We start from the raw sequence: 26,960 nt of genomic DNA, 5'->3' as shown, positions 1-26,960 counted from the left end.
TCTTGCTTTTCCTGAAGAGTCTATAGCGCGGTCTTCTATAGACACGCTTTGTGTGACATGTAAAAACCAACCAATCATTCCAATACAAATTTCTCACATATCAACCAGTATCTCTACATATTTCGTAGAGTAATAGTACTTGCCTTCTATTCTGTTCCTATAGCTGGATGCAGAGGTACCAACCAAATGTCTCTCTCCCAAAAGATCTTATCTTTGACCCACAATGAGGTTAGGCTGCCAACCCACAGGGATGAGCCACATGGATGAGACAGAATGACAATGTTCAAAGTGGAAACAGGACTGAAGGCTAGCCATCAGGACACCTAAATGGTGGGAAAACCAGAAGAGGACCAAAGACAGAATGTGGTAGAGAAAGTGTCATGGAAAATAAGGGAAAGTCAACCCAAATCTCCAACATACAAAAATCTATTTCACAGCACATGAATTCAAAATGGTCCAGTTTCATCAGCCAATATAATGATCTCATGTCCTTGTAGATTATCTATCTTTATAACCCATACCTGAGACTGGTATAAGTACTAGGATGACCAATAAAATTTTGACTCGGGATTATCTTCTCTGCACCATACTCCTCTCTGGGTAAGGCATCACAGTATCACAGTACTGATCCCAAAAGCACTAAGTGATTATGTTGGTACCTGTTGAACAAAAAGGATATTCTATACTGGGAGGTGGACAAAACTATGCAAGCAATCATCTGAAAAACCGTGAGCAGGGGAGGATGTTAAGTTTAGAAAAAAAACACATCCAATACTAGAATTTTATATTAGAAAAAAACTATTTTTTTATAATACAAATTACATAAAGTGGACATAATTGTACGTGACCCTCAACCACAGCATGAATGTTTAGGATTTTGATGTTCAAAAGAACATCCACTGCAGACAGAAATTCTTTCTACAACCCTTAAGATTTTGGGAGGGTGTCCCAATTCAGTCCTTGGTCAGGAAAAGGGAGAGAGCTCTGCAGGCCTAGCCTTACCATCCACATCAAACACAGGTGGAGAATGCCATACTCTCCACAACTAGAGCTTCTTCAGGCTGCACACCCCTCCACTGCTATCCTATCCGCTGATAATGCAGGCATGGGGCAAGGCAGCAGTTCATACCACTGTTAATCAGGAGGGGAAGAGGGTGCAATCTTACTTTCAGGATTTCACATTTGAAGAGTGCCTTGACGGTAAGGGGTAGCCCAAGGCCCTTCCCAGGAAAAGAAGCAGGCACAGGGGCCAGGACTCAGGCTCCATTTTGACCCAACGTTTATTGTCCTTTTACAACATGTCATTTTTGGTTTAGAAACTGCTTGTGATTAGTTTTCCAACATTAACTCAAAAGCATGTAAAATAAAATCAACCTACTCTATATAAACACCCAGCAACTGTGGCCCTTCATCCTCCTGCCCAGGTTGGGTAGAGGGAAGAAGGGAGGGCTTGAGTAGCACTGAGTGAAGTGCAGATGCTTTACTGTGGGGAGTGGCGGTGGTGCCTTGGTTCACACCCACACAGGTCTCCTGCACTGCCCCAAACTACAACAGAAATGGCGTAGGCCCAAGGCCCAATTCCCTGTTGGTAATTCACTCTCCGCCTCCCAAATGAAAATCGCTTTTATTTTATCGCTTTTGTTTTGTATTTTTTTGCAACAGAAACCCCCTGTCCAGAGTCTGACTGTAGCTGAACTGTTCAGACTGAGGAATGGAGCAGGCCATGGGCACACCCCTGGTCCCTCCTGGGCGAGCGCCCCCACCCTCAGGGAACAAGGTCCAGCCAGGCCAGCTCGCTGCATGCTGGCCACCACCACTTAGCCATACAGGTCATCATCATTGTCTTCTGTGTACACGCTGCCACCTGTGCCGCCTCCACTGCCCTGACTGGGGCCAGCTCCACCCTGGTTTCCTGAAGGGAATCTGTATGCACAAGAGCAGATCCAAAAAAGATGGTTAGGACGGGGCCTGTGTGGGATTTTCACAATTAACCCTCCAGCCTCCTTAGGACTCCCACAACCTTGGTTGTACAGTTTCCTAAGACAACTTAAGTACTGCCCGCTGCAACATAATTACCTGAAGCTGCCAAAGCCCCGACTCTGCTGAAGGGTCTGAGCAAACATCTCATACTTCCGGATGTCATTGTCACTAACAGAACGGCGAGCAAAGCGCATGGCTTCCTCAAAGTGATCTCGGCGAATCTCAGGCACTGGATCATCTTCTTCTACCTCCTGCAGGGTTGGTAAACACAGACCACCAGAGCTCAAGTCCAGCCTGGATTCCTTCCCTGACCTTCCTGCCCCCCATTACTGCAGCAGTTTTTTGGTCTCCCTGTCTCTCTAATCCACCCTGAATAAGTTGCAAGGCCAATCTTCCTAAAACTGCATCAGTGCCCTGTTTAAAAACCTGTCAGTGCATTCTGGAAAAGGCAAAACTATATGAACAAAATCATCTGAGTGGTTGCCAGGGGCTTAGGGTGGAAAAAAGTGACTAAAACGTGACAGAAGGAAATTTCTGGGATGACAGAAATTTATCCGAACAGTGGTAGTAGTTATAGAACTTAAAAATACATTTGTCAAGATGCACAGATACACTATACATTAAAAGGGTGAATTTTACTATGTGTGAATTGTATCTCAATAAACTTAAATTTTAAAAATTAACAGGGGTCCCTGGGTGGCTCAGTTGGTTAAGCATCCGACTCTTGATTTTGGCTCAGGTCATGATCTCACAGTTCACGAGTTTGAGCCCCATGTTGGGCTCTGCACTGACAGCACGGAGCCTGCTTGGGATTCTCTCTCTCCCTCTCTGCCCCTCCCCCACTTGCGTATTCAAACACTCTCTCTCTCTCTTTCAAAATAAATGAACTTTTAAAAATAAATAAGCAATTTCTAACAACAACAACAACAACAACAACAAAACCCCTAAATTTTAAAAAGGTAAAAAAGTGCTTACCACATCCACATTATGCTTTACCTAGTGGTCTTACTGCCAGTAACATATGCCCTCTTAAATCTACCCCAGTTTTCCCCAATTCCTGCAATCCTATTTCTTGAGCCAGTTATTTGGGATACTTATTTCCTTAGCCTTTACACTCTCCCTTCATAAGCTGGCTCAAACCCTATCTCTTCCACTGAGAAGCCACTCCAATTGCTGTGATTTATGAGAGTGCTCCATAGCATTAACCATATCAATACATTCTAAGCTTTTATGGGAAGAAGAAGGGATGTCTCAGAACCCCTACAAAAGGTAAAGAAGCCTTTCATTCATGTATTTATTCATTCATTAAGTCTCTATCATGGTGCCAAGACAGAGTGGGAAATATGCAAGATAATATAGATTCCTTATCTTTACGAAGCTTACACACACCAAATTCTGCATTTAATTTCAGGAGATCCATGGACCACCAACGAAGGACAGGTCTATGGATCCCAGGTTCTAAATCCTGCTCTATTTGTTTATCTGCACAATCATATTTTGATTTCCTTCATAGAGCTTACCTCAAACAGAGTATATATAGACTACCTACATCTTTTCTGCCTTTATAATTCCAGACTGAAGAGATTAACCCTCAGTATTCATTCTTTTTGATGCCCTGCTAACAGGGCATGTGTCAGATTATCTTTCCAAAACCTTACACTTTTTTTTTTTTTAATTTTTTTTTAACATTTATTTATTTTTGAGACACAGACAGACAGAGAGACAGAGAATGAACAGCGGAGGGGCAGAGAGAGAGGGAGACACAGAATCTGAAACAGGCTCCAGGCTCTGAGCTGTCAGCACAGAGCCCGACGCGGGGCTCAAACTCACGGACCATGAGATCATGACCCGAGCCGAAGTCGGACGCTTAACCAACCAAGCCACCCAGGCGCCCCTAAAACCTTACACTCTTAACTCTATATAGAGCATGGTAGAGATTGTCCCTGGGTCCCCACAACAGGCACATATGGGGAAAAGTTGCAGACTCACCATGGCAGATGGGTTGGTCTGCCTCTCCCGTTCTCGCCTAATCTCACTCTCGATGGATTCACGGATGGCCAGCTTGCAAGCACGTTGGCAAATCTCTGTCAGGTCAGCTCCAGAGAAGCCATTAGTCATCTTAGCCAGAAACTCCAAATCTACATCCTAAAAGAAGCAATAGAACTATCTTAGCATTTAGCCTCTCCTCCCCTGTAATATACTCCAAGCACTCCTAATTTTAGTTTGTCCCATCTTTTGTCATATCTTCCATTCTCCCTTTACAATGCTAACCCTAGAAATCCCCAATGGAATCCTTTGCAGGAACCAAACTCCATACTAGACTGAGCACTCATAAAAGTGCACATCACCAATAGCGCTACACCTGCCTTGGCAACTGGGGACTTGCGCAGGTTGGCTTTGAGGATGGCAACACGGGACTTCTCATCAGGAAGTGGAATATAGATGAGCTGATCAAGACGGCCAGGTCTCAGAATAGCAGGATCAATGATGTCAGGCCTATTGGTAGCCCCAATAATAAACACATTCTTTTTTGTAGACATGCCATCCATTTCTGTCAGGATCTGGTTGATGACTCGGTCTGCAGCTCCACCACCATCTCCAATGTTACCACCACGAGCCTTGGCAATTGAATCCAGCTCATCAAAGAATAGTACGCAGGGGGCAGCTTGGCGGGCCTATGGGAGAGACAGATGAACTCAAGCATTAGCACAACTGGGTCTCTCAGACCTAAGAAGGAAAGGAAATTAAAGTGACCTTTACTGCCCCAGCTGAACTGCCAGAACAAGATGATTTCAGTTCTCCCAAAGAAATAGCTTCCTTACTGCCAAGCAAGTGAACAGAAAAATCAGCTGCTTTTAACTCACCTTGTCAAAGATTTCCCTGACATTGGCTTCAGACTCCCCAAACCACATGGTGAGCAGCTCAGGACCCTTGATGGAGATAAAGTTGGCCTGGCACTCATTAGCAATGGCTTTGGCCAGCAAGGTTTTCCCACAGCCAGGAGGTCCATAGAAGAGTACTCCCTTGGAGGGTGTCATGCCAAATTTGAGGAATTTGTCTGGGTGCTCCACAGGATACTAGGAAGAAAAGGAAAGAGGGTTCAGGATACCCACCCAGTTTAAAACAAACTTAATGAACAGTAGCATCCCTCCCAACCACAACAATTCCTGTAATAACCGCAAACACCCCAAGACCATCTAAGCTCAATTACGTTGTTCTGAGGCAGTAACTTACCCTGGACCAAGTTACCCTACCTGGACCAGCTCCTGAAGTTCACGTTTGACATCCTCCAGGCCCCCAATATCCTCCCAGGTTACCTGTGGTACCTCCACCACAGTTTCCCGCAGTGCTGATGGGTTGCTCTGGCTCAGGGCCCACTAAGAAGAAAAAGGAAAAAAAAAAAAAAAAAACAGCTGGGGATGAGACTTGCGAGGTGAGGTCAAAATGTGCATGTGTGTGTACCTGAGATGGGGGTGCAATCCTTACCCGGAAGTCATCCATAGTAACTGCCAGAGAGTTCATGACTTCAGCATCAATGGTCTCATCCTCTAGGTCAATGAGGTCCATTTTCTTGCGGATAGCCTGAAGAGCAGCCTCAGAGCACAAGGCTGCTAAGTCAGCGCCCACATGCCCGTGGGTCTCATTGGCTACCTGCAGAGAGAAGAGCTACTTACTACTCTGTGTCTAAGACCTAGACGCCTTAGGAGGCTCAGAGACAACAAAATCTTGGCCCCTTACCCTGACTCCTATCTGTGGGTCTTCCCATTTCCCTGAACACATACCAGCAGTTCTTTCACTGGCTGGGTTTTAAGTAGTCAAGCCTGGACGTGGGGCCTAGAAATAAAGCTGACCCCAAAGTTCCAGTTTACTCTAATGTGGTGTCAACCGAGAACACACCAACTCCAGTTTCCTGAATTCAATCTCAAATCACTTCCTTTCCCCCACCCAGGAATCAAAATTAGTCTCTTTACATCTTGAGCTTGTGTCCTTACCCAGTTCCCTTCAACTGTCTAGAAACAGACATCCTAACTCTGAGCCACCCCTCATTATCACTCCACCTGTTCCAGGTCCACATCATCTGCCAATTTCATGTTCTTGGTATGGATCTGAAGAATTTCCAAGCGTCCTGTAGCATCAGGGATTCCAATATCTACCTCCCTGTCAAAGCGACCTGCAGGACAGTGTATGAACACAGACAGGGCTCATTTCTCTTCCAGAGAGAGAAAGGAACAGGTCTAAGGTGACCACCATCCCTGTTTGCCTAGGACTGTCCTGGTGTTAGCACTCAAAGTTACATGTCCTGGGAAACACCTCAGTCTCAGGCAAACCAAGATGGTTGGTCACCCTAGACAGGACATGGGATAAGGGAAAGGACCCTGCGACCTATCACTTGCAAGGAGCTTCAAGAAATCCTCAGCATTTGGGGCACCTGCGTGGCTCAGTCAGTTCAGCATCCAACTTTGGCTCAGGTCATGATCTCACCGTTCGTGAGTTTGAGCCCCACATCGGGCTTGCTGCTGTCAATGCAGAGCCCACTTTGGATCCTCTGTCCCCCTCTTCCTGCCCCTCCCCCACTCACATTCTATCAGAAATTTAAAAAAAAAAAAAAAGGAATCCTCTGGATTAGGTGACTTAAGATGAAGGACAGACATGGAATCAAAAAGATTAAGTTCAGCAGAGCTATAATCTATGAGGAAGAACAGGGTTGAAAAAAATTTGGGGTCCTTACCAAATCGTCGAAGGGCTGGGTCAATGCTATTGGGTCTGTTGGTTGCTGCCATAACGATCACATGTGCTCTCTGCTTTAGGCCATCCATGAGGGTCAACAACTGTGATACAATACGCCGCTCCACCTCCCCATGGGTCTGTCAGGACAGGATGTCTGGTCAGAAGTGAAGCGAGGACCTTTCAACCCCCATTATCCCCTTGGGTAGGTTCCTACTTTCTCTCTTTTGGGAGCAATGGCATCTAGCTCATCAATGAAGATGATGGCGGGAGCATTCTTCTCAGCCTCCTCAAAGGCTTTACGAAGGTTGCTCTCAGACTCACCAGCCAACTTGCTCATGATCTCGGGACCTGAAAGGATACGGAATAGAACCAATGACAAATCTACAGCCTTCCTCAATCCCAAAAGAAATCAGATCTCTTATCTGCCCAGCCCAGAAACAAATGCTGTACAAAAATGTGGTAACTTCTGCCTACTTTCTCATAGACTCTACCAGACCCTACCCCAGGATAGCCAGCAGATTAGGCTAGAGAGAAGCCAAGGACTCAGCTCAGCAAGGAATCAACCAAGCTCAGGACTATCTCACATTCAAGCTTTAAGTGTCAAGATGACAGCACATGTTCTGAGACCTCTGGCCAGAGCAGGAGAAGCAGCACACCAGTTGAATCTCTATCATTCTCAAAGAGCCAGTTGATCTCAGCCAATATTCCCCTAAACCTTTTCAAATAAATTAGCAGACAAAAATTTTAACTTGCTCCCCCTAAATATTTTCAGCCTTTCCACAATCTTTCTCAAGGGTGGGGGAAGGATAGAGCAGGGGGCACCAGAGTGCAATACCTTCCCCTTATTGCTTCTCTATCTGTAATGTACCCCAGCAGAAGAAAGATGATCAAATATACACGAGTGCACATGTATAAATAAACGTGTCCATGAGTTCTCCAGCTCATAAGACTGATCATGCTCAGCTCAGAATAAGGTCCAGCCAAACACAAGGTGAACCAAGTCTCCTACCATTGATCAAGAAGAAGAAGGCTCCAGTCTCATTTGCCACAGCTCTGGCAATTAGGGTCTTCCCAGTCCCAGGAGGTCCATAGAGCAGGATTCCCCGAGGAGGCTGGGGACCAGTACAGAGAGTATGGTTAGGTTCAGACTCCCACCTTCTCCCAACCCCAACCACTCTAAAATGGTTTGACTATGGCTCTATCTAGAGACAGTGAGAATCAGAGCTCAACCCCAGTATCAGTAAGGAGCCCTCAGCATTAGCTGCTTGAAAGACAGTTTACTTCAGATCATACTCCCTCCTCTCATTAGCAGAGAAAATATGCTTAGAAAGCTGACACTTATGATTCCAAGTTACATAAGAGACTAAGAGCAGGAGCAGAGAAACCTTCCTAAGAAATTAGTGTGGCTAAGTCTGAAGATCCAGGGACTAGGAAACAGTAAGAGGTCTTTAAGCCAAAAGGGCTTGACTTTGAACAGGCAAGGGCCAGGACTAGCTTAGCCATCTAAGAGTTATTACCAGAGGCTCACTCACTCTAGTAATCACAACCCTCCAGGATTTATTATCATATTGGAATGCTTTTCCTTACCACCAACCACAAGTTTTCCTCTTTGAAGCTGTCTTTTCTGTGGCCTCATCCACAGGCTGCACATGGGAAATGCCCACACAGAAGATAAAATTATTGGCATGGTTCATAATACAGAAAGGAATAATTCCATCTTCAGTGTGCTCCAGGATATGGAAATGGTTAGGAAATTACATTGAGATCTGCAGTTCTCAAATGTTTTGGACTCAGTACCCTTCACAATGCAAATTTCCTTAAATTTCTACTTCTATTGGATAGCACTGTTGTAGACAGTGGCAAACTATGTTAGTTGGCAAACTATGAAGATTTGTTTTTATAGGGTCCATGACATAAAAATGGTTTTTACATCTTTAAAGGACTGTGAGGACAAAGAAAAAAAAGATATGCAACGAAAAACTCAATTGACCTGGTCTGTTCTACACCATTAGTAGCTTAATAAATTTACAGTTCTCTTCACACAAAGAATATATTACCCCCCCTCTAATCCAAAGGAATAGTGAAAAATACGTGTGAAAAAAGGTTCTGTGATTAGACACCAAGCCTTCATTGATCACAGCCTAGATTATGTCCCACTGGGCCCAGGATGCTCACCTTAACACCAATTGCCTTAAAAAGGGCAGGATGTCTCAGGGGTAGCTCCACCATCTCCTTTATCTGAGCTAGCTGTTTCCTGCAGCCACCAATGTCATCATAGCCTACTTCATTCAAGGACTCTTCCTCATCCTGAATGTTGAGGAGACAAAGGAAAAAAGAAGGCAGCAATATTAAATATCAGCAAAGTTGAGTTTCTCCAAATCCTTCTATAATCTGCTGTAGAGAAATCTGTTATATGAGAAGATTCCCCTCTGAGGGGATGCTGCCCCCAAAGAATCACTCTAAAAATCCCAAAGCAAAGATTTCTAGCATAGCTTTACCCTTTCAGACTGCCCTTAGTATTACTAGGAAGGACTGCCCTAAGACCTAAAGCTGGAAACTCTGGGAAACAGGTGAAAGTCTAGATGCCATCATCAATTGTCACTTCTACAAAAATTATTACGACTTAGATCCTCTAGGTTCAATCTAGATTTTAAAAACCACTAGTTATCACTTATAAGTAACATGTAGGTCCGGAAATGAATAGTTGGGAGATTTCCCACCTCTGGAAAGAAGCTTGGTCCCAAACAGTACAGTTTTAGTAGTCACCACATGACTGCCCCACTTCATAATCATGAAACTGGGCACTGGGATGAAGGAGAGAACTCACCTCTCGTTTGATAGGCTCCCCTTCACAGTGGATCACTGTGTCTGGAGCAACAATGCAATAAGGGCTGGGATCCGTCTCCACTACTTTGAACTCTACAGCACGCATTCCACCCCGGACAAGGAAAATATCTCCTGTGAGCAATTAACACAAGTGCAGTCAGAGATGTCAAATACCAAACCAAGTGAGAATTCCTCATCAGAACCTCGGGTCTAAAATGCCACGTTCACTAGACATTGCCATTTTTCCCTTCCCACCTCCATCTTATTAAGCATCAGGTAAGAAGAGAAAACTAAACTGTGAAGAGTCCCTCTGTCATTCAAGAGGGCACTGAACAAAACCTTACGGGATTTTGGCACATCATGCTTTGGCCTTTATCCAGAAGCCAATAAAGATTTTGACTTCTGGGCTATATATAACCCAAGCTTTCTCAACAACCACCAATGGTCAGGCTGTGCTAAATATTAAAATACACTTTGGACTTGACACAGTCAAAAGGACCCAAGTTCTCCTTTAGAGACAAAAGAGAAAAGGGACACCTGGGTGGCTCAGTCAGTTAAGCATCAACTTCAGCTCAGGTCATGATCTTGTGGTTCATGGGTTCAAGCCCCACATCGGGCTCTGTGCTGACAGCTCAGAGCCTGCAGCCTGCTTCAGATTCTGTGTCTCCCTCTCTCTCTGCACCTCCCCCACTCACGCTATCTCTCTCTCTCAAAAATAAACAAACATTAAAAAAAAAAAAGCGTACTCTACTGAAGCAGGAACTGGGAGTAGGGAAACAGGAAAATGGGAGGGAGGAAGAGGGAAGGAGAGAGTACACATGAACATGTGCACAGAATGTGTGTGTCAGCACATACATGAGAATGAGATAAAGACATTCCAAGGTTTACCCCCAGGTTTCCCTACAAATAACCATGCTTAAGCTCAGTCCCTAGAATTCTCTCTCACCTTTCCGGATGGGTCGATAAGCTTCCAGGAAGTATGGCTTAAGGTAGACCTCGAAGAGATTGCCAGTGATGCCTTCCACTGTGTCATCAATGGGTAGCACATGGATACGTTTGCCGTACTTCACATCAGGGCACGGCTGGATGCTGAGGATGACAAGCAGACTCCATGTTACCAACCACACTGCAGCTCCAAGCACTGGGCGTCTGAAAGGGCCTGGCACAGAGAGCTGATGGCGAGCGAAAGAGAAAAGGCAGGGATGGCTTTAGCTGAAGAGAGGCAGGAACATAGAGTGGGAGTGAGGACAAAGGAGCAGCCAAGCAGAACTAAGACAAATCATATTCAGGTGGAGTAGCAGCTATAGCCATTAGAAGCTACTGGGAGGGGTGCCTGGCTGGCTCAGTCAGTAGAGCATGTGACTCTTCATCGTGGGGTCATGAGTTTGAGCCCTATGTTGGGTATAGAGATTACTTAAATAAAAACAAAAAACAAAAAAACATAAGCTACTAGGGTTGCTCACTCCCAATCAGTGAGCCAAAAGAAAGATCCATACATCTAAAGCTCCCAAAATGAGGAAGCAGTAAGGAGGTATCAGTGAGATATCTTCAGAAAGATATCCAAAGATGACCCATTCTGGCTAATATCAGTAACCCAATATTATAAAGGGAGGCCTCAGTCAGACAAATGTCAGGATCAGAGAAACAGAATTGAAAACAATCATCTCAACCAGGTGGTCAGAGCATCTTGAGAAAGTGACTAAGCACCTCCATGAAGGCGGCTACATGAAACCTAGAATCCATGAAAAATGGAAATCTGAGATGCTCCTGGCCAGGCGACAGGTGGTTGGATAGCAGTGGCCAGTAATGACTCCAAGATAGGGAATTCTCTTGCCTAAAGTTAAGTCCAGAATCACTCAGATTGAAGTTATTCAGGATCTGGCTCAAACTATGCCTCTCTCCTAGATTAACTTGGATCCTTTAAAAAAAATAATAATAATAAAAAACCTACTTGGAGGGGTGCCTGGGTGGCTAAGTCAGTTAAGGGTCCAACTCTTGATTTCGGCTTAGGCCATGATCTCATGCTTAGTGACATCAAGCCCCATGTTGGGCTCTGTACTGCCTGCTTGGGATTATCTCTCCCTCTCTTTCTGCCCCTCCCCTATTTGTGTAAACACATGCCCTTGCTTGTGTGTCCACGTGCGTGCGCTCTCTCATCCTCTCTCTAAAAATAAACATTAAAAACAAAACAAAACAAAACAAAAAACCTACTTGGAGTCCACCTTCTGTGCCCACACTCCCACCTCACTCCAGCCCAAACACAAGCCATTATATCAACACAACAGTGAGATCATTTGGTAGACAAACACCCTCAAATGGCATCCTAAACCAAGATCCAACATGTGATAAATTATACCTCTGGCAAAATAAATAAATAAATAAATAAATAAAGGCATCATGAAAGTCATAGAAATGCCAAGGTAATGCAGAGGTAAATTCTAAAGTCCCAAGGAGGCATAATCAAAACCGAAACACAACCCTATTATGTTGTCTTCCTGTGGCTAGGAGGCTTCTGCTAATGGCAGCTGCCAAGGCCTTTGTTAGGGTCTGCCTATAATTCAGGCTGTCTCTGGCCTCCCATCCCTGAGGGGCTAAGAACCCCACACACACCTGATGACATCCCCTAGATGTACACGAAGGTTATTCCGAACAACTCTATTCATTCGAATCTTCTCATCGGAACATGTGTCATCAGAAAGCACAATGCACACAGCTTCCCGCCTCTTCTTTCCTTTCAGCAACACTGTGTCACCTCGGAACAACTGCAGCTCATCCATCTTGGGCTGAGGAAAGAAGGTTAAGGCCTTTGGGTCACTGGGCCACGGGGTAAGCAGCAGCCCTGGAGGCTGGAATTCCCAGTAAGCCCCATTCTATCTGTGGTCACTGCAAAAAAAAAAATGAGGAAAGAAACCTGGGAAAAGCCCTCCAGTGAAGTGCATTAAAGAAAGACTGGACCTTGGACCCAACTTACCTGGGACAAGGACACCACGCTGTTGTCCTCATTGATGGCTTCATCGACAATTAACCGATTAGGACGGTTCTTCTGTTTAAGAATGGCTGTTGATAAGTCATCACCTTTTGAACTAGAAAGAGAAAATGAAGTTAGTCCCAATACATAATAACAGCCCCAAGGGCCGCACCAATCTCTCAAACTCACACTTAGGAAAGAAATAGTGGATAAATGAAGCTGTCCCTACACCAGAGAGGTCAGATAAAGGATACTGAGTCAAGGTCATGAAGAATAACATTTAGCACATACAATTCCCATTCCAGCAGCTCCTGGTATTCTGAGCACTGGTATCCTAGATGTCAAGGCCCCAAGTGATCTTCCCTCAGATTCAGGAAACTATGGCTTGAGAAGACTAAACAGAAGTAGAGGTTGAATAACAATTAGAGAAATGACAATAATCTTAATATGGAATAGCAATTAAGAAAAGGGGCTCTGTTATCAGACCCACTGGGTCTGAATCCCAACCCTGCCACTGCTTAATTGTGAATTTGGGCAAGTTACTCAACCTCTCTGGATGTTGATGTCCTCACATGTAAAGAGCAAATACTGTAGTACCTATCTTAGAGAATTACTGTCTTAAGTGAGATAATGAATGCAAAATGTTCAATACAATGCCTGGTACATGGTTTTAATGGTCACAATGATTAGCGCTGCAGAACAAAGCATAAGCTCTTTCTTTGCTAACCTTCTTGGAGAATGAAGTGAGCAAGACAACTTCCTGTAGGGCTCAGGAAGGCCCCAAGTCCCACCAAGCATGCCTGGGGACAATGAAGCACAATCATTAGCACTACCATCTTTACTGGCCAAACCTGCTGAACACTAGTGCGTTCTGTATACCACAGAAATGTCAAGCATAAAGACCATGATATTTGGGAAAAACAAAACGAAACTAAACTAATGGATCAGGAACCTTCAAAAAGAGGCTCAAGCTCAAAAGGAGCTTTACAAAGCTCTTCAAAGACACACAATTCCACAATGTTGGTTCAAAAAATCAAAACCAAGAAATGCCGAGACGAGGAGCAAATCCAAATCCCTCACCCAAACTAAGGTTGCCCAAGTCTAAGCTCAGTTTAAACTGTCTAAATAGTTTCTATCATTTCCTTGAAGATCATTCATCTGACACCAACTTCTTACCTAGCTCACCTCCAGCCATCACTAACTAGACTCAGTGGGCTCTCCATTTGAAGAGCTACCTCCTTTTACTGAGGCTCAGGAAAATCTGAACATTAACCAATATAGGGAGGCCAGACAATGGAGAAAGTGAAGAAATAAAATGGAATCTCTTCCATGAATCATTCCTTCACTCAACAAATTAGCAAGTATACATTTGAGGCCTGGCACTGTCCTATGATCTAAAGATATATCAATCAACAAAACAGTATTCCTGTTGGATATACATTCACAATGCAAGGAAAAAAAAAAAAAAGATGCCTATGCTCCAGAATAACAGCTAAGGGCTTATGGGGCTTTTACATCTTTGGGTCCTGACACACCCAAAAGAAATACAAATCCCATTCATGAAACAAAGCTGTAGGCTTTCTGCTGATCCTCTCACATAGGCTACATATTTAATCATTGCCTTAAAACTAGTTTCCAAGAGGGGAGCCTGGGTGGCTCAGTCTGTATCTCTCTGTCTCAAAAATAAACGTTAAAAACAAAACTAGTTCCCAAGAGTGGAGTTTCCTCAGCTTAAACTTGCCTCCCCAACATAAAAGTGTAGCACTCTGGGCATAATGCTGCAGAGCAGGTAGACTCTTCCAGTGCTTATCAACACCCTAGAGAACAAGCATGATCAATGTGGCAGCTGAAGGCAATTTAAACCCATCAATTTTCCCTCTCTCCTACCCATCAAAATGTCTTCCAAGGACTGGCCACCCTCCTGTTTGATCTGTAAGACTGGGGCTAGAGAAAAATAAAGTGCCAAATGCCTCTAATCAGCAGTTACCCCAAAGCTGCATTCTAGGAAAACTGCCTATCTGCCTACCATTTCTAACTCTAGCGATGGAGATGGGTAGTATGCTCTTCCTTTAAGGTAAATTTACTTCCACATCTATCTACTGAGATCAAAGGATGTAACTTTTAAAAGAGATCTTCAGCCTGATCTTGAGCCAACAGCAGTCCTGGAGGTTCTTTGAGGACATCCCCCATTGTCTCCTGCATGAGTCAGGCCCTTTCCAGAACTCCAGTGGGCCACAGGGAACTTGGAGGGAGTTCAGGTAAGAGTCATTAAGATGACCTAGAGATTAGAAACCATCTATGATGCTAGGTTCCAAGAATTTTGAATTTTTATTTTTAGTCTTGAAAACAAATGACTGAATAACCTAAAAAAATCAGTACTAATAAGTAGCAGTCGTTTTAAAAAATAATACTTCATCTCCATTTAGAAACTTGGGGAAAAAAGGAGCACACCTCAAAAAACTAAATTTTCTTCAAGTCAGGAAAGTGATTTGCATAGAAGAGTTTCCACAGGATGGCTTCTTTTTCTTCAGTATCTAAAGCTCTTGATTCTAAATTTAACGGGCAGAGATGGTCGGGTTTTCTCTGATGCTTTCCTGAGGGGTGGAGAGCCCAAGGTTTCTAAACACAGCCGTTTGGTGAAAGGAGCCGTGTGTGTTCAAAGAGCTAGTTTAACTCTAGCCTTCACACCACAAAGGCTGAAAGCAAGGAAGGCCCACAAATTACCAACTGAGATTTTAACTTTTGCAAAAGCCCAAAACAGTAGAGAAAATAAAAGTTCTTTCCCCGGCACCCGTTTCATAACATCAAGAAAAACTGACTAAAGCTTTCTCATGTGAATAGTAACAAGCCTAAAGTATGAAAGCCAGAAAAAAAAACGCAGGGCCTGCTCTCTCCCGAACATCCCTTCACTACTCAGGTCGAGAGGATGTGAAACCAAGGGCCAGGCCGACCCTGCTCCAAAAGGGCGGCGGTGAGCTTCCCTGAGCTCTCCAAGCCTTCCCAGCTCCGGCCTCCGCCTCGGTCTCCAGCCTTCTAAGGCCTTCACGTGGCCCAAAGTCCACGCCCACCGGGCCCAGTTAGGGCGTCAGGCCCATGGGGCCTGCCTGGTCTCTCCGGGGACCAAAGGCCTTCAGCATACGGTAGACCTGATCGCAGGTGGGCTCCCCAAGGCCCCGGGGCTCCGCGCCGGCAATGTGGGTCCGCAGACCTCACAAGAACCGGACAGCGGTTCCCAGGGAGCCAATCAGGCCGGCCGGGCCTGCATGACACAGCACGATCTGGCCCAGGCCCCGACCCAGGCCCAACACAAGCCCGGCCTAGGGGGCGCGCGGCTGCGCTGCCAGGCCCAGCCCGGACCGCTGCCCCTCATTCGCCTCCTTCCTCTCCTTCCCTCTCTCCTTCCTTCCCAGTCTCCACCTCTTAGACGCGCCCACGGCCAGGCCTGGCTGGGCCTACCCAGCGCGGCGAGTCCCCAGGTGCGCGCACCCGCAGCGGGCGGGCGGGCGCGCGCACACACTCACTCAGCTCCAGAGGCCATGGCGCGCGCCTCTCCCGGTCGGCGGCTGTGGCGGCCCGAGGGTAACGGCTACGAAGGGTGGCAGGCGACCGACTGGGCCGGGGCTCGGCTCTCCCGGGCGGGGATCGAGCAGCGGCGACAAACCCGCAGGCGGCCTCCTTTTCGCTTCCTCCTAGTGGCACCGGGGCGGTGGGCGGACGGTATACACTGGCTCTGATTCCGCGAGGGGGCAGCGGTAGCGACGACTCAAACGACGGCTGCAGACGCTGCGCTGAGACTGAGCCGAGAAGAGCCGAATCATCGGAAGGAGAGGTGCTCTCACCTCAGCCAATCAACGCCTGCTCTGGGGACTCCCGCCCGCCCCTACGCTCCTCTCCCCAGCAACCCGCGGACCAGAGCCAATCAGGAAATTTGCCTGCGGCCTGGCTCCCGCCTCAGGGATGCAACACGCCTAGTAACGCCACGTCAATTGGCCGCTGCGGTACGCTTCCTCGACGGATTGGAACTCGCGACCAATCAACGAAAAGGACGGAGCCAGATCGACTGGAGAAAGAAGAGCCTTTAATCCCTGGGAGGCGGACTCTCCTACTTGGCTCCAGTTCATTGGCTCCTGATTTTATCCTGCTGAAGAACCTGGCACAATGGATTGAACCCTTGCATTAGTCTAGTCCTGTTGCAATGATAATCTACACAGGAAGAAGAATCCCATCTTCTTCCTAAATCTAAGGATCCACCCTAACCCCCCGCCTTACTCCTTCAAAATGCTGGTTCCAGCCACCCCTACTCTGAACCGTCTGAATAGCACCTCAGCTCTTAATCCACTCCACTGTATTGTCTTGGCACCCTCTGGTAACCCTAGTCCTATAGGCTTTACAGTTTCTCAACCGCAGAACACACAGTAGATTCAATAGAACCCAAAGCAGCAAGAAAATTGCATTATGAGACTTGAAGTTCTTGGGTTCCAAATGCAGGCTAGACCTGACTAAATGCGATAAGCAGCTTTGGGGAAAAAAGGAGGGGTGTGTGCACCTGGCTGGATCAATTGGTAGAACACGGGACTCTTGATCTCCAAGTGGTGAGTTTGAGCCCCGCTTTGGGTGTGGAGCCTACTTTAAAAAAAATAATAAAATAATCAGCTTTGGTAGCATGTTGATTTAATTAATCCTCCACCCCATAGCCACACAGACATGGTTGACTTAGTCAAATCCCCAATTTCTAGAATTTGGGATTGGAGTGAGGAGTCACTCAGACTCAGAGGTATGCTTGTCCCTCCCCTCTAAGACTCAAATACCTGCCCTTGTCCCGAGAGGCCTACCCAGACCACCTTCCAGACCCAGCTCCACTCATTCTGTCACCTTACACAGATCCTGGGCTTTGGGACTCTGTGGCTTTTAGGCAACAGAAAGAACCAAAGCCACTGCAAGGATTCCTGTAGCCCTTTCTTCCACCAAGAACTCAACCTCATAAGGTAGACGATGTTGGGAGAGGGTATCTTAGACAACCAGCACTCAACTGAATCAGATAGCTCTGAGCCTTCCCACTCAAGTAGATGTAGCAGGCAAACAAGAGATAAATATGAGATTTTACTCAACACAAGAAAAGGAGAAACAGGAAAAAAGGCATCATAAGCAAAGTCATTGCCTTTTTGGTGGCAAGGAGGGTTTCTTCTGGAACCAGAATGGCAGTAACTAGGCCAAATTTGGCGAGACTACTACCAACCTCTTCAGTGCCAGATTTATATAGGAATGATTAGTTTCACCCATATTCCCCAAAATTGGTAAAGCAGAAAGCCCTCCCCATGGAGAAATGGGCCGCAGTTCAGGCTTTTAAAAACATGGCAGCTACAGGTCACAAGGTTCCAGCAGAGATGTCTGAAACTCCTCAAGAAGGGTTTCACGGTCAGGGGAACGAATCCAACTCAAATAGGTTTCTAGGTACAGGGGGAGAGACCTGGAGAGCAAAAACAGTGATGTCTAAGGGTAAAGGATAGGCAGAAAATTGGACAGCCATTCCCTCCCTTTCATTCACCACCACCCTCCATAGACTCAAGTACTCCAGAATGCCAAATGCCCTTGGCCCCAAGTCCACAGGCCTCAGCCTCACCATGCAGCATTCTCCTGTGGCAACTTAGCTTGGGCCTCCAGGCTCCACCAGAGAGCAATGGCCTCATCCCTCCGATCCATCCTCCTCAGAGTCTGAAGCAGGTGAAAGGAAGCATCTCGATTACCTATAGCCCCACCCCAGAGTAGGGAGTCTTAGAATTTGACACAGCCTTAAGCATCATTTTATAAAAGAAGAAACTGAAGTCTAGAGCAAGAAAGTATCTTGTCTACATTCACACATGGAACCAAGAGTAGTTCATTCCCAACCATTCCTATCCCTGGGTACAGCTGCCCAGGACAAAGGGCTCAGCTGACCCTGCTTCCCCCTAACATACGCCCAGCACGGTCCTGGTCTTTGTGTCTGAGGACACTGGGAAGACTGAGAAACTCCTGAGAGGCCTCCATATACATTTGCATGTGTTCTCAAACCTGGTATATCCCTAGGTATATACAGTACAACCTCATTCATCCCCTTCTATCTGGGAACATCACTCTTCCACTAATCCCCAAGTACCTCCCCCATGGGCCTCTCTGTCCTTGTGCATCTGGGCATAACTGATGTCATGCAAATATACATACCTGGGCACATCTGCACACTGAGGAGGAAGTCCTGTAGGGCTTTAGTATCTTGGTCACTGGCCACCCATTGCAGTCCACGACTAATCAGGGCAGCTACCCGAAGCTGTTGCAGTGCCACATCTGACATACACCCCTGCTCACAGCTGGAAGCAGGACCTGGGGACCATCCCCAAAGTCAAAAGAGTGTCCCTGCTACACAGTCACCAAAACCCCAAGTACTCCTCTTTCTCTTCTTGTATCTGCAGTTCCTTTCTTTTAAGCCTCATAGTAGGCTAGGACGCATGGAGAGGCAACACATTCACCACCCCCACTTCCAAGAGGGAAGAGGAAAACCGAGAGTCTAGATCACCTTGTTCTTTGTCCTTAGGTGTGGCTTGGAAGAGCAGCTCAAGGCACCTGAAGTGGGACAAAGAACAGGGATGAAGAGGAGTCGACCTCAATAACTCTGGGATGAGTAGGTAAGTATGGAGCTTACCAACTCAGGTCCCAGTCAGCAAATTATCCCTCCACACTTCCCCTAGGATCCTGGTTGGCTTCCTGGGCTCACCGGCTAAATTCACTAATTGCTTCTTTTTGGGCCCCCAGCTGCACCCAGGCTCGACCCTGAAGCAGGTAGGTGGCAGAGACCCAGGATAGACAGTGTGGTGACTCCTTGGTTCCTTTTCTGGCATCTTCCCACAGCTGGGGCATCTTGGGAAGCAGAGATGACATGCGGCTGAGCAGCTCCTCACATACGGTCAAGGCATCCTGTGCTCGGCCTGCCTGGATCAGTGCTGCTGCCGCCTCCAAGAACACCTCAGGCATGCAGGGCCCTGGACGGGATGGGGGTGGGGAGAACTGGGGTGGAAGGAGGATGCAGTGTCTTGAAGAGACATTGGCCACCATCCCCAACCTCTTCACCAGGCTCTGGTACCACATGGAGACCACCCATTGCTTGCTACCCTGGACCACTTATTCTGAGAACCTTCCTAGTTTGGCCTTGCAGCTTGGACAGACAGAACAGCAGAAGAAAAAAGAGAAAACAGTAGTCCTGCTCTACTCCAAAGTTAGACTCCAACCCTCCCACCCTATTGTAGAGAACCTTGAAGACATACCCACCTTTGGCTCAGAGTCATCCAGCAACAGAGCCAGCAGGTCCAAGTAATGCTCTGCAGCGTCCTCTGCCCTAAGAAGTCATAGCCCATGAACTTCATATTAGGCCATTAGCAGGGCCCTCCAAAGGCTCATAGCTAACAAAGGGATGCTCAAGGGCCCTGGGGAGTAGGAAAAGTGGGGTCTTGGAACTCCAATCCTAGCTCACTATGGATCTACCCTCCTTACAGAATGGATCTGGGAGGAGATTTCAGAGTTTTCAAGATATAGGAGTTAGTGTCTGGGTGAAGAGTCCTAAGTTCAGGTCCATCAGCAAGGCAGGAGACTGAAGAGTGGGAACCTATGTCCTACCACTGACTTGTCCATACTGTCCATATGAAAGAACAGAAGCAGAGTCACATCCCAGGGAAGGTATCAGAAATGGGAAGAACTCAGATGATCAAGGCAGTGGAACCTCACCTTCCTATCTGTAAGCATCGGCTTGCTAGCAGGTACTTGGCCTGGCTCTGTGTGCCACAGTGAAGGGGTGAGGCTGGGTTAGGTTGAGGAAGTAGTAACTCTACTTCAATAAGAAGCTGGGGGGCTTCAGGACTGTGAGTGACACTCAAGGCCTAAAAGGAACACAAAGAAAAAGTATATCTATAATCTTTGGGCACCATATTTCCTTCTATTTACAACTTGATTATTCTCCCTAATACAAGCACCTCAGCCATCCCCATATCTTCAGTTCCTTACGTCAACCAACAGCTCCAGACTCTCCAGCTCTGCTGCTGTGTTCCCCAGTTGCTGATATACCCTGGAAGCCTCCAGAAGCGGAGGACCCCAGGGTGATCCCCCTTTCAGGGCCGCAACCAAGTACAGCAGAGCTCTTTGTGGATTGCCCTAGAGGGGTGAGAGAACACAAGCCTTAGCTACCTCACAAAGCAGAAAGCTATTCATAATACCCATGGTTTCCCAACCCACCCTAAGACTGTCTGTACCATTTTACGAAGACAGGTCCCCAGGACTGTGTACACCTGGACCAACACAGGCCGTGGACACAGACCTGAGGCTGCTTCTTGCAGGCTGCTCAATGCCTTGGGCAGGCTTCCTGTGATCAATTCCTGGAGGCCTGAGGGCAATCAGGGTGTAAACTTAAAGAAGCCTACAGGGCAAGGGGCATGACAGGGAACAAGAGCACAGAGCTAAATGGGACATGACAAGGAAGGTATGAGCCAAAGGACTCCTCAAGACAGGGAGTGGGGAGGAAGGGATGAGTCAGATTGCTAGCTGACCTTGGCGATAGGCAGAAGCTGTAAGAAGGACATCCCTTAAGCCCTGGGCATCCTGCAAGGTCAATGGAGCATCTGACTCCTCAGCTGGGGGGCTCCAAGTTTTCAGAAGGGGCAGCAGATCCTCAGAGGCCTCACTCTGAGGAAAGAAGGATGATCAGAAGCTCCAAGCCTATAACCACCTCTTCTCCTATCTCAGTCTATCCTGGCTGGACCTTGAAATCAAGGGTCCTCCTGATTCCTATTCCCTCAACTCTAAGAGAGAGACAGCAAGGATAAAGGGAGGAAGAAAAACTTGGGGCACAGATGATCTGGTCTAGTGCACCTTCTCATTCAGTATAAGCCCATGAGGACACTTCAGCAAGATCATAAAAGCCCCAACCCTATCCAAGATCATTAAGCTATTTTAAAAACCACTCAAGAGAATCCCCCCAATGAGAGACCAAGCAAAACAAGGTCACCAAGAGTCCCGGAGAGAACCCAGGTCTTCTGACCACCAACCCAGCAGAACTTCCCAGCACAAAATGATGCTACTGCAGCTGAGAGGGTTGAAAGAAGGGAAGAGGCCCTTAGATACAGGTTACTTCCCACATTACCTGGTTACCATTCAAGGTCTGCAGCAGCAAGGTCAGGTCCCCAAGACAGTCAGTACTTAGCCACAGGGCAGCCTGCAGGCCAGCCAGGTGGTGAAGGGCAGGGAGTAGCTCCAGCAGAACAGAGGAATAATGGAGAACAGAGTCCCACAGCCCCCTGAGCCCACATTCCAGTTTGGGCCCAAGCTGCTCCTGGGTCTCCAGCACTGTAGAAGATACACACATACAGCTGAGGTTGGGACTTCATCTCTGGTTTCCTTTTTCTGCAGGAGCCCAAAGGTCACAAAGGTGCTCCTGGGCTAAAGAGCACCTGGTGGATAAGAAAAGGGCATCTCTCTCCCTGGCGGTAACAGATTTTACTGCTCCTCTCATCCCCTTTGCAAGGACTTAAACCCAAACAGGCTGGCAGGGATATGGAAAGCAATCTCTAGCCCTCACCTCTCTCCAGGCTCTGTTGGATATCCTGTGCTTGGTCTTCAGTGAAACCCTGGGCCAGGCTTGCCTTCATGGTAATGAAATTGCAGGTAACAGTCAATTCCAAGGGGAGAACAGGAACAGCTGCAGGGAGACCTGAAGCAAACACATGCTGATCTCACTGACTACTTTCCCAGGAAAGATTTCCCAGATAAGATCCAAACCCAAAGATCACATCACCCCAACCAAAATGGCCTCAATAAAGAATCACCCTTTGTACAGAGTTTGGAAAGGGCAGAAAGTTCTTCAGATTGGACCATCCTGGAGACCATTTCTTCAAATGCTGGGGAGTGAGGGGAAGTGAGGGAGGGGGCATGGCAGGGCTCAGAGATTCACCTGTACCAAAGAGAATTCCATTTCAGTCTTGTCTGTGCCTTAAACAGGATTCCCTGCCCCCTGGGTAATTTTCTCAATCCCAGAAATGCAGAACTGGTCTCTGGCTGCGGAGAAGGATAACTGACCGTCCTGAGGAGGATCCTGCTTACCCTGCAGGCTATGCAGGAGTCCCCTGAATCCTTCCAGCACATCTTGGGCCAGCTGCTGTCCTCTCAGAAACTGACGCGAGTCCTGAGCCACCTACGAAATGTGGAATGGGGTATCACTGAGGATCAATCCTTATTTCTCCCGTTGCAACAATGGCAAAGGATGTCTTTCTCCAGTCATTTCTGGCTCCTGGGGGAAGGTCAAACTCAATACCTCCCGTCAGCTGGGGTAAATCCACGGGAAACCCTCCTTCTGATAATTTGGGGCTGCAAAGCAAGGGTCCCAGCAACCACGTTACCTTGGCCTGTCGAACTAGCTGGTCATTCTTTTCCCTCCACAGGTCTAGGCAGCTGGCGTGTAGTCCTGAGGAGCCCAGAGGGATCTGGTGCGACAAGGTTGCAGAGGCTGGGCCCAGACCCCTGGAGGGTGCTGCTGAAAGGTAAGCCCGGCCTCGCCGAGGTCCCCACCCGAGCGGGGAAGGGTCCGTGCGCTTCTGCATCCCCCCGTGACTCCCTTGCTCCCCTTAGGGCCCCAGGAGGGGCGGCTCACCCCCTACGCGAAAAATGGAAACGGAAAAACTCTCTCCCGGACGCTGTGCCGGCTCCCACCCCCGCCTCTTCCACCTTGTCTCTGGTTGGCCAGGCCGTCAAAATCTCGGCTGCGGTTGGTCGTCTTCAAGGGTTAGTCCCCGCGGGAAACTCGAAGAAGAAACGAGTCAGGGCCCAAACCAAGAGGGAGGCTAAGGCGGGTCAGGGGATGGGAGTGTGTCTGAGTGGAGAGGTAGTATTTCTTAAGGTTCAGCTTGCTAGTCTCTCAGGAAGGCCAAAACCCTGAGAAATCGATCTCGGTACCAAAACCCGTGGCTCAGCCCTTCCCTCGCAGCCAAACTCCTAGGTCGGTCTGGCTTGGCGCCGCCCCGCCCAAGGGAGGCCCGAGCAGTGCATGCTGGGAAGCGTAGTACGGCCGAACGCAGCCACAAAAATCCCAGCCATGGCGCAGAGTTATTTCCAAAAGCAACTGAAAGGAGACCAAAGCTTTTGGTCAACAACCCTTCCTTTCTTTGCTCACCACAGAGCACTAACACGCTACCACATTCTGCTCAACCTCGTGCAGTCTGACTGCTGGCCATGGAAGCCCTAGGCTTGAGCAGGACACACTGCTCAAAGGTACCTCTGAATCTTTCAACAAATGGACCCAGGAGACTTGGATATCCATATATAAAAACAAAACTGTGACCCTTACCAGAGATAAAATCAACTCAATATGGATAAGTTGAACTTTATTAACATTAAAAACTCTGAGGGCAAAACAAAAACAAACACCTCTGGGGCGCCTGGGTGTCTCAGTGGTTAAACATCAGACTCTTAGTTTCAGCTCAGGTCATGATCTCAGGTTGGTGAAGTGGAGCCCTGGGTAGGGCTCTGGGCTACTGGTGCAGAGCCTGCTTTGGATTCTCTCTCTCTCTGCCCCTCCCAGCCCACGCACCTCTTTCTCAAAAGAAATAAACTTAAAAACAAAAACAAAACTTGTGCTACAAAAAGGCACCATCGAGAAAATTCAAAGAAAAATCATAAAGTGGAGAAATTATTTGCAGAGCATACACATAACAGATCTCTATCCACAATACATAACTCTCAAAGCTCAAAAATAAAAATAATTTAAACCATTTTAAGACAGAAAAATATGAATAGACATTTTACCAAAAAAAAAAAAAAATACATGAATGGCTAAGCAGCACGTAAAAAGATGATCAACATCATTAGCTATCAAGGAAATGCAAATTAAAATCCTGAGACACCATTATACACGTACACTCATAGTTACAATAATAAAACACAGGGGCACTCAGGTCATGATCTCACGGTTCGTGGGTTCAAGTCCTGCATCTGGCTCTGTGCTGACAGCTCAGAGCCTGGAGCTGGCTTCGGATTCTGTGTGTCTCTCTCTGCCCTTCTCCCGCTCACACTCTATCTCTCTCAAAAATAAAATAAACTATTACCAAAAAAAATAAAAATAAAACAAAACAAAAAAAACAAAAATAGAGAATACCAAAAGTGCCTGGCTGGCAGAGTCAGTACAGCATGCAACTCTTGATCTCAAGGTCTTAGTTCCAGCCCCACATTGGGTGTGGAACCTACTTAAAAAACAAAACAAAACAAAACAAAACAAAACACCACCAAAACAAAACAAAACAGATAATACCAAATGTTGGTGAGGATGTGGAGAAACTAAAACCTTCATACTTAGTGGGAATATAAAACATTATAGATACCTTAGAAAACAGTTTGGCAATTTCTAAAAAAGTAAATCATACAGCAATTCCACTCCAAGGAATCCTCTCAAGAAAGAAAAACAAGGGCTCCTGGGTGGCTCAGTCAGTTAAGCATCTGACTTTGGCTCAGGTCATGATCTGTTTGTGAGTTCGAGTCCTGCATCTGGTAAGCTTGAGCCCCACTTCGGGTTAGCCCAATTTCTTTCTTTCTTTCTTTCTTTCTTTCTTTCTTTCTTTCTTTCTTTCTTTCTTTCTCTCTCTCTCTCTCTCTCTCTCTCTCTCTCTCTCTCTCTCCCTCCCTCTCTCTCCCCCCCTTGCTCACTTGCGCCCTCTATCTCTCAAAAAAAAAAAAAAACCCAACAACTTATGTCTACACCAAGACTGGTATGCAAATACTCAAAGCAGCTACAAAAATATTCATAATAGCTAAATAAAACTAAAAACAATCCAAATGTCCATTGGCTGATCATAGCCATACAATGGAATATGACTCAGCAATAAAAAGGGGGAAAAACTGATACATGCATCAACATGGATGAACCTCAAAAATATTCTAAGTCAAAGAAACCAGACCAAAAGACCACATATTTGATGATTCCATTTGTATGAAATGTCCATAAAAGGCAAATTTAGAAAAACTAAAACATATCAGTGGCCTAGGGTGAATTTGGGAATTCATTGTAAACAAAGTATAGGGACTTTGTGAGAGTGATAAAAATTCCTATAACTGAATCGTGGCACTAGATAAGATTTTTTACATTTGAAGCCAAAAAGCACAAGCAACAAAAGAAAAATAGGATGAATTGGACTTCATTGAAATTTAAAAAGTTTGTGCCTCAAAGAACGCTATCAAGAAAATGAAGTGCCTGGGGTGGCTGCCTCACTTGATAGAGCATATAACTCTTGATCTCAGGGTCATGAGTTCAAGCCCCACCTTGGGTGTGGTGCCTGCTTTAAAAAAAAAAAAAGACATGGGGCGCCTGGGTGGCTCAGTCGGTTGGGCGGCCGACTTCGGCTCAGGTCATGATCTCGCGGGTCCGACTTCGGCTCAGGTCATGATCTCGCGGGTCCGTGAGTTCGAGCCCCGCGTCAGGCTCTGTGCTGACAGCTCAGAGCCTGGAGCCTGTTTCAGATTCTGTGTCTCCCTCTCGCTGACCCTCCCCTGTTCATGCTCTGTCTCTCTCTGTCTCAAAAATAAATAAAACGTTAAAAAAAATTAAAAAAAAAAAAGACAATCCACAGAAGGATAAATATTTGCAGATCATATATCTTACAAGGGATTTCTATCTAGAATATATAAACAACGTTATAACTCAAAAGTAAAAATAAGACCCAATTAATAAACAGAGAAAGGTCCTGAATGGACAGTTCTCCAATAAGCATAAGAAAAATGCTCAATATCACTAGTCATCAAGGACATGCAAACCAAAAACACAATTTTTCCGTTTCACATCTGATAGGATGGTTAAATAAAAAATAGTTAATAGTAAGTAAAGGCATGAATGTGAAGAAATTGGTACCCTCATACACACTAGTAATGGGAATATTAAATGGTGCAGTGGCCTTGGAAAACAAACTGGCAGTTCTTCAAAACGTTAAACACGGATTTACAATAGGACCTAGCAATTCCACAATATACCACTAGGTATAAGTGAAAAAGAAATGAAAACATATGTCCAAACAAAACTTGTATATGGATGGTCATAGCAGCATTATTCATAATAACCAAAAGGTGCAAAGAACCCAAATGTCCATCAATGGATGAATGAATTAACAAAATTGATATATCCATACAATGGAACATTATTTGGCCGTAAGAAAGAAATGAAAACTCATATGTACTGCAACGTGGATGAACCTTGAAAACATTAGGCTGAGTAAAAGCCAGAAAAGGCCACATACTATAACATTCCATTTATATGAAATGTCCAAAATAGGCGAATATAGTCAGAAGGCAGATTAGTGGTTGCCTCAGGTTAGGGATGGATGTAGGGAGGTTTGGAGGGAAGTAGGAAAGAGTATGGAGTTTCTTTTTGGGGTGATGAAAACATTCTAAAATTAACTGTGATGATGGT

General features: G+C 46.3%; 2 protein-coding genes and 1 long non-coding RNA gene across 3 annotated transcripts; 1 reads left to right on the top strand and 2 right to left on the bottom strand.

Annotated features, from left to right (window-relative positions):
* Positions 1-1,256: 1,256 nt before the first annotated feature.
* On the bottom strand, positions 1,257-16,164 carry VCP (valosin containing protein). Its single transcript, XM_015079436.3, has 17 exons — positions 16,024-16,164; positions 12,506-12,617; positions 12,145-12,317; positions 10,481-10,623; positions 9,536-9,666; positions 8,884-9,015; positions 7,718-7,820; positions 6,923-7,056; positions 6,710-6,845; positions 6,039-6,151; positions 5,467-5,631; positions 5,235-5,357; positions 4,845-5,057; positions 4,347-4,655; positions 3,970-4,125; positions 2,077-2,231; positions 1,257-1,923 (listed from the first exon to the last, which is right to left on the bottom strand). The coding sequence occupies exons 1-17, from the start codon at positions 16,038-16,040 to the stop codon at positions 1,818-1,820; spliced, it is 2,421 nt and encodes an 806-aa protein (XP_014934922.1). The 5' UTR covers positions 16,041-16,164; the 3' UTR covers positions 1,257-1,817.
* Positions 16,165-16,438: 274 nt separating this feature from the next.
* Positions 16,439-23,133, bottom strand: FANCG (FA complementation group G). Its single transcript, XM_015079490.3, has 14 exons — positions 22,912-23,133; positions 22,616-22,706; positions 22,095-22,226; positions 21,660-21,862; positions 21,067-21,202; positions 20,773-20,903; positions 20,528-20,674; positions 20,252-20,403; positions 19,799-19,865; positions 19,248-19,537; positions 19,050-19,096; positions 18,701-18,856; positions 18,123-18,246; positions 16,439-17,969 (listed from the first exon to the last, which is right to left on the bottom strand). Exons 1-14 carry the CDS (start codon positions 23,110-23,112, stop codon positions 17,861-17,863), a joined length of 1,986 nt encoding a protein of 661 aa, XP_014934976.1. The 5' UTR covers positions 23,113-23,133; the 3' UTR covers positions 16,439-17,860.
* LOC128312179 (uncharacterized) lies at positions 20,670-24,652 on the top strand. Its single transcript, XR_008291132.1, has 2 exons — positions 20,670-22,841; positions 22,954-24,652. It is a non-coding gene; the product is annotated as an uncharacterized LOC128312179 (long non-coding RNA).
* The last annotated feature ends 2,308 nt before the right edge of the window (positions 24,653-26,960 follow it).

This window comes from Acinonyx jubatus, chromosome D4, assembly GCF_027475565.1.
Source record: "Acinonyx jubatus isolate Ajub_Pintada_27869175 chromosome D4, VMU_Ajub_asm_v1.0, whole genome shotgun sequence".
Lineage (NCBI taxonomy): Eukaryota > Metazoa > Chordata > Mammalia > Carnivora > Felidae > Acinonyx > Acinonyx jubatus.
This window is presented reverse-complemented; position numbering and strand designations above follow the sequence as displayed.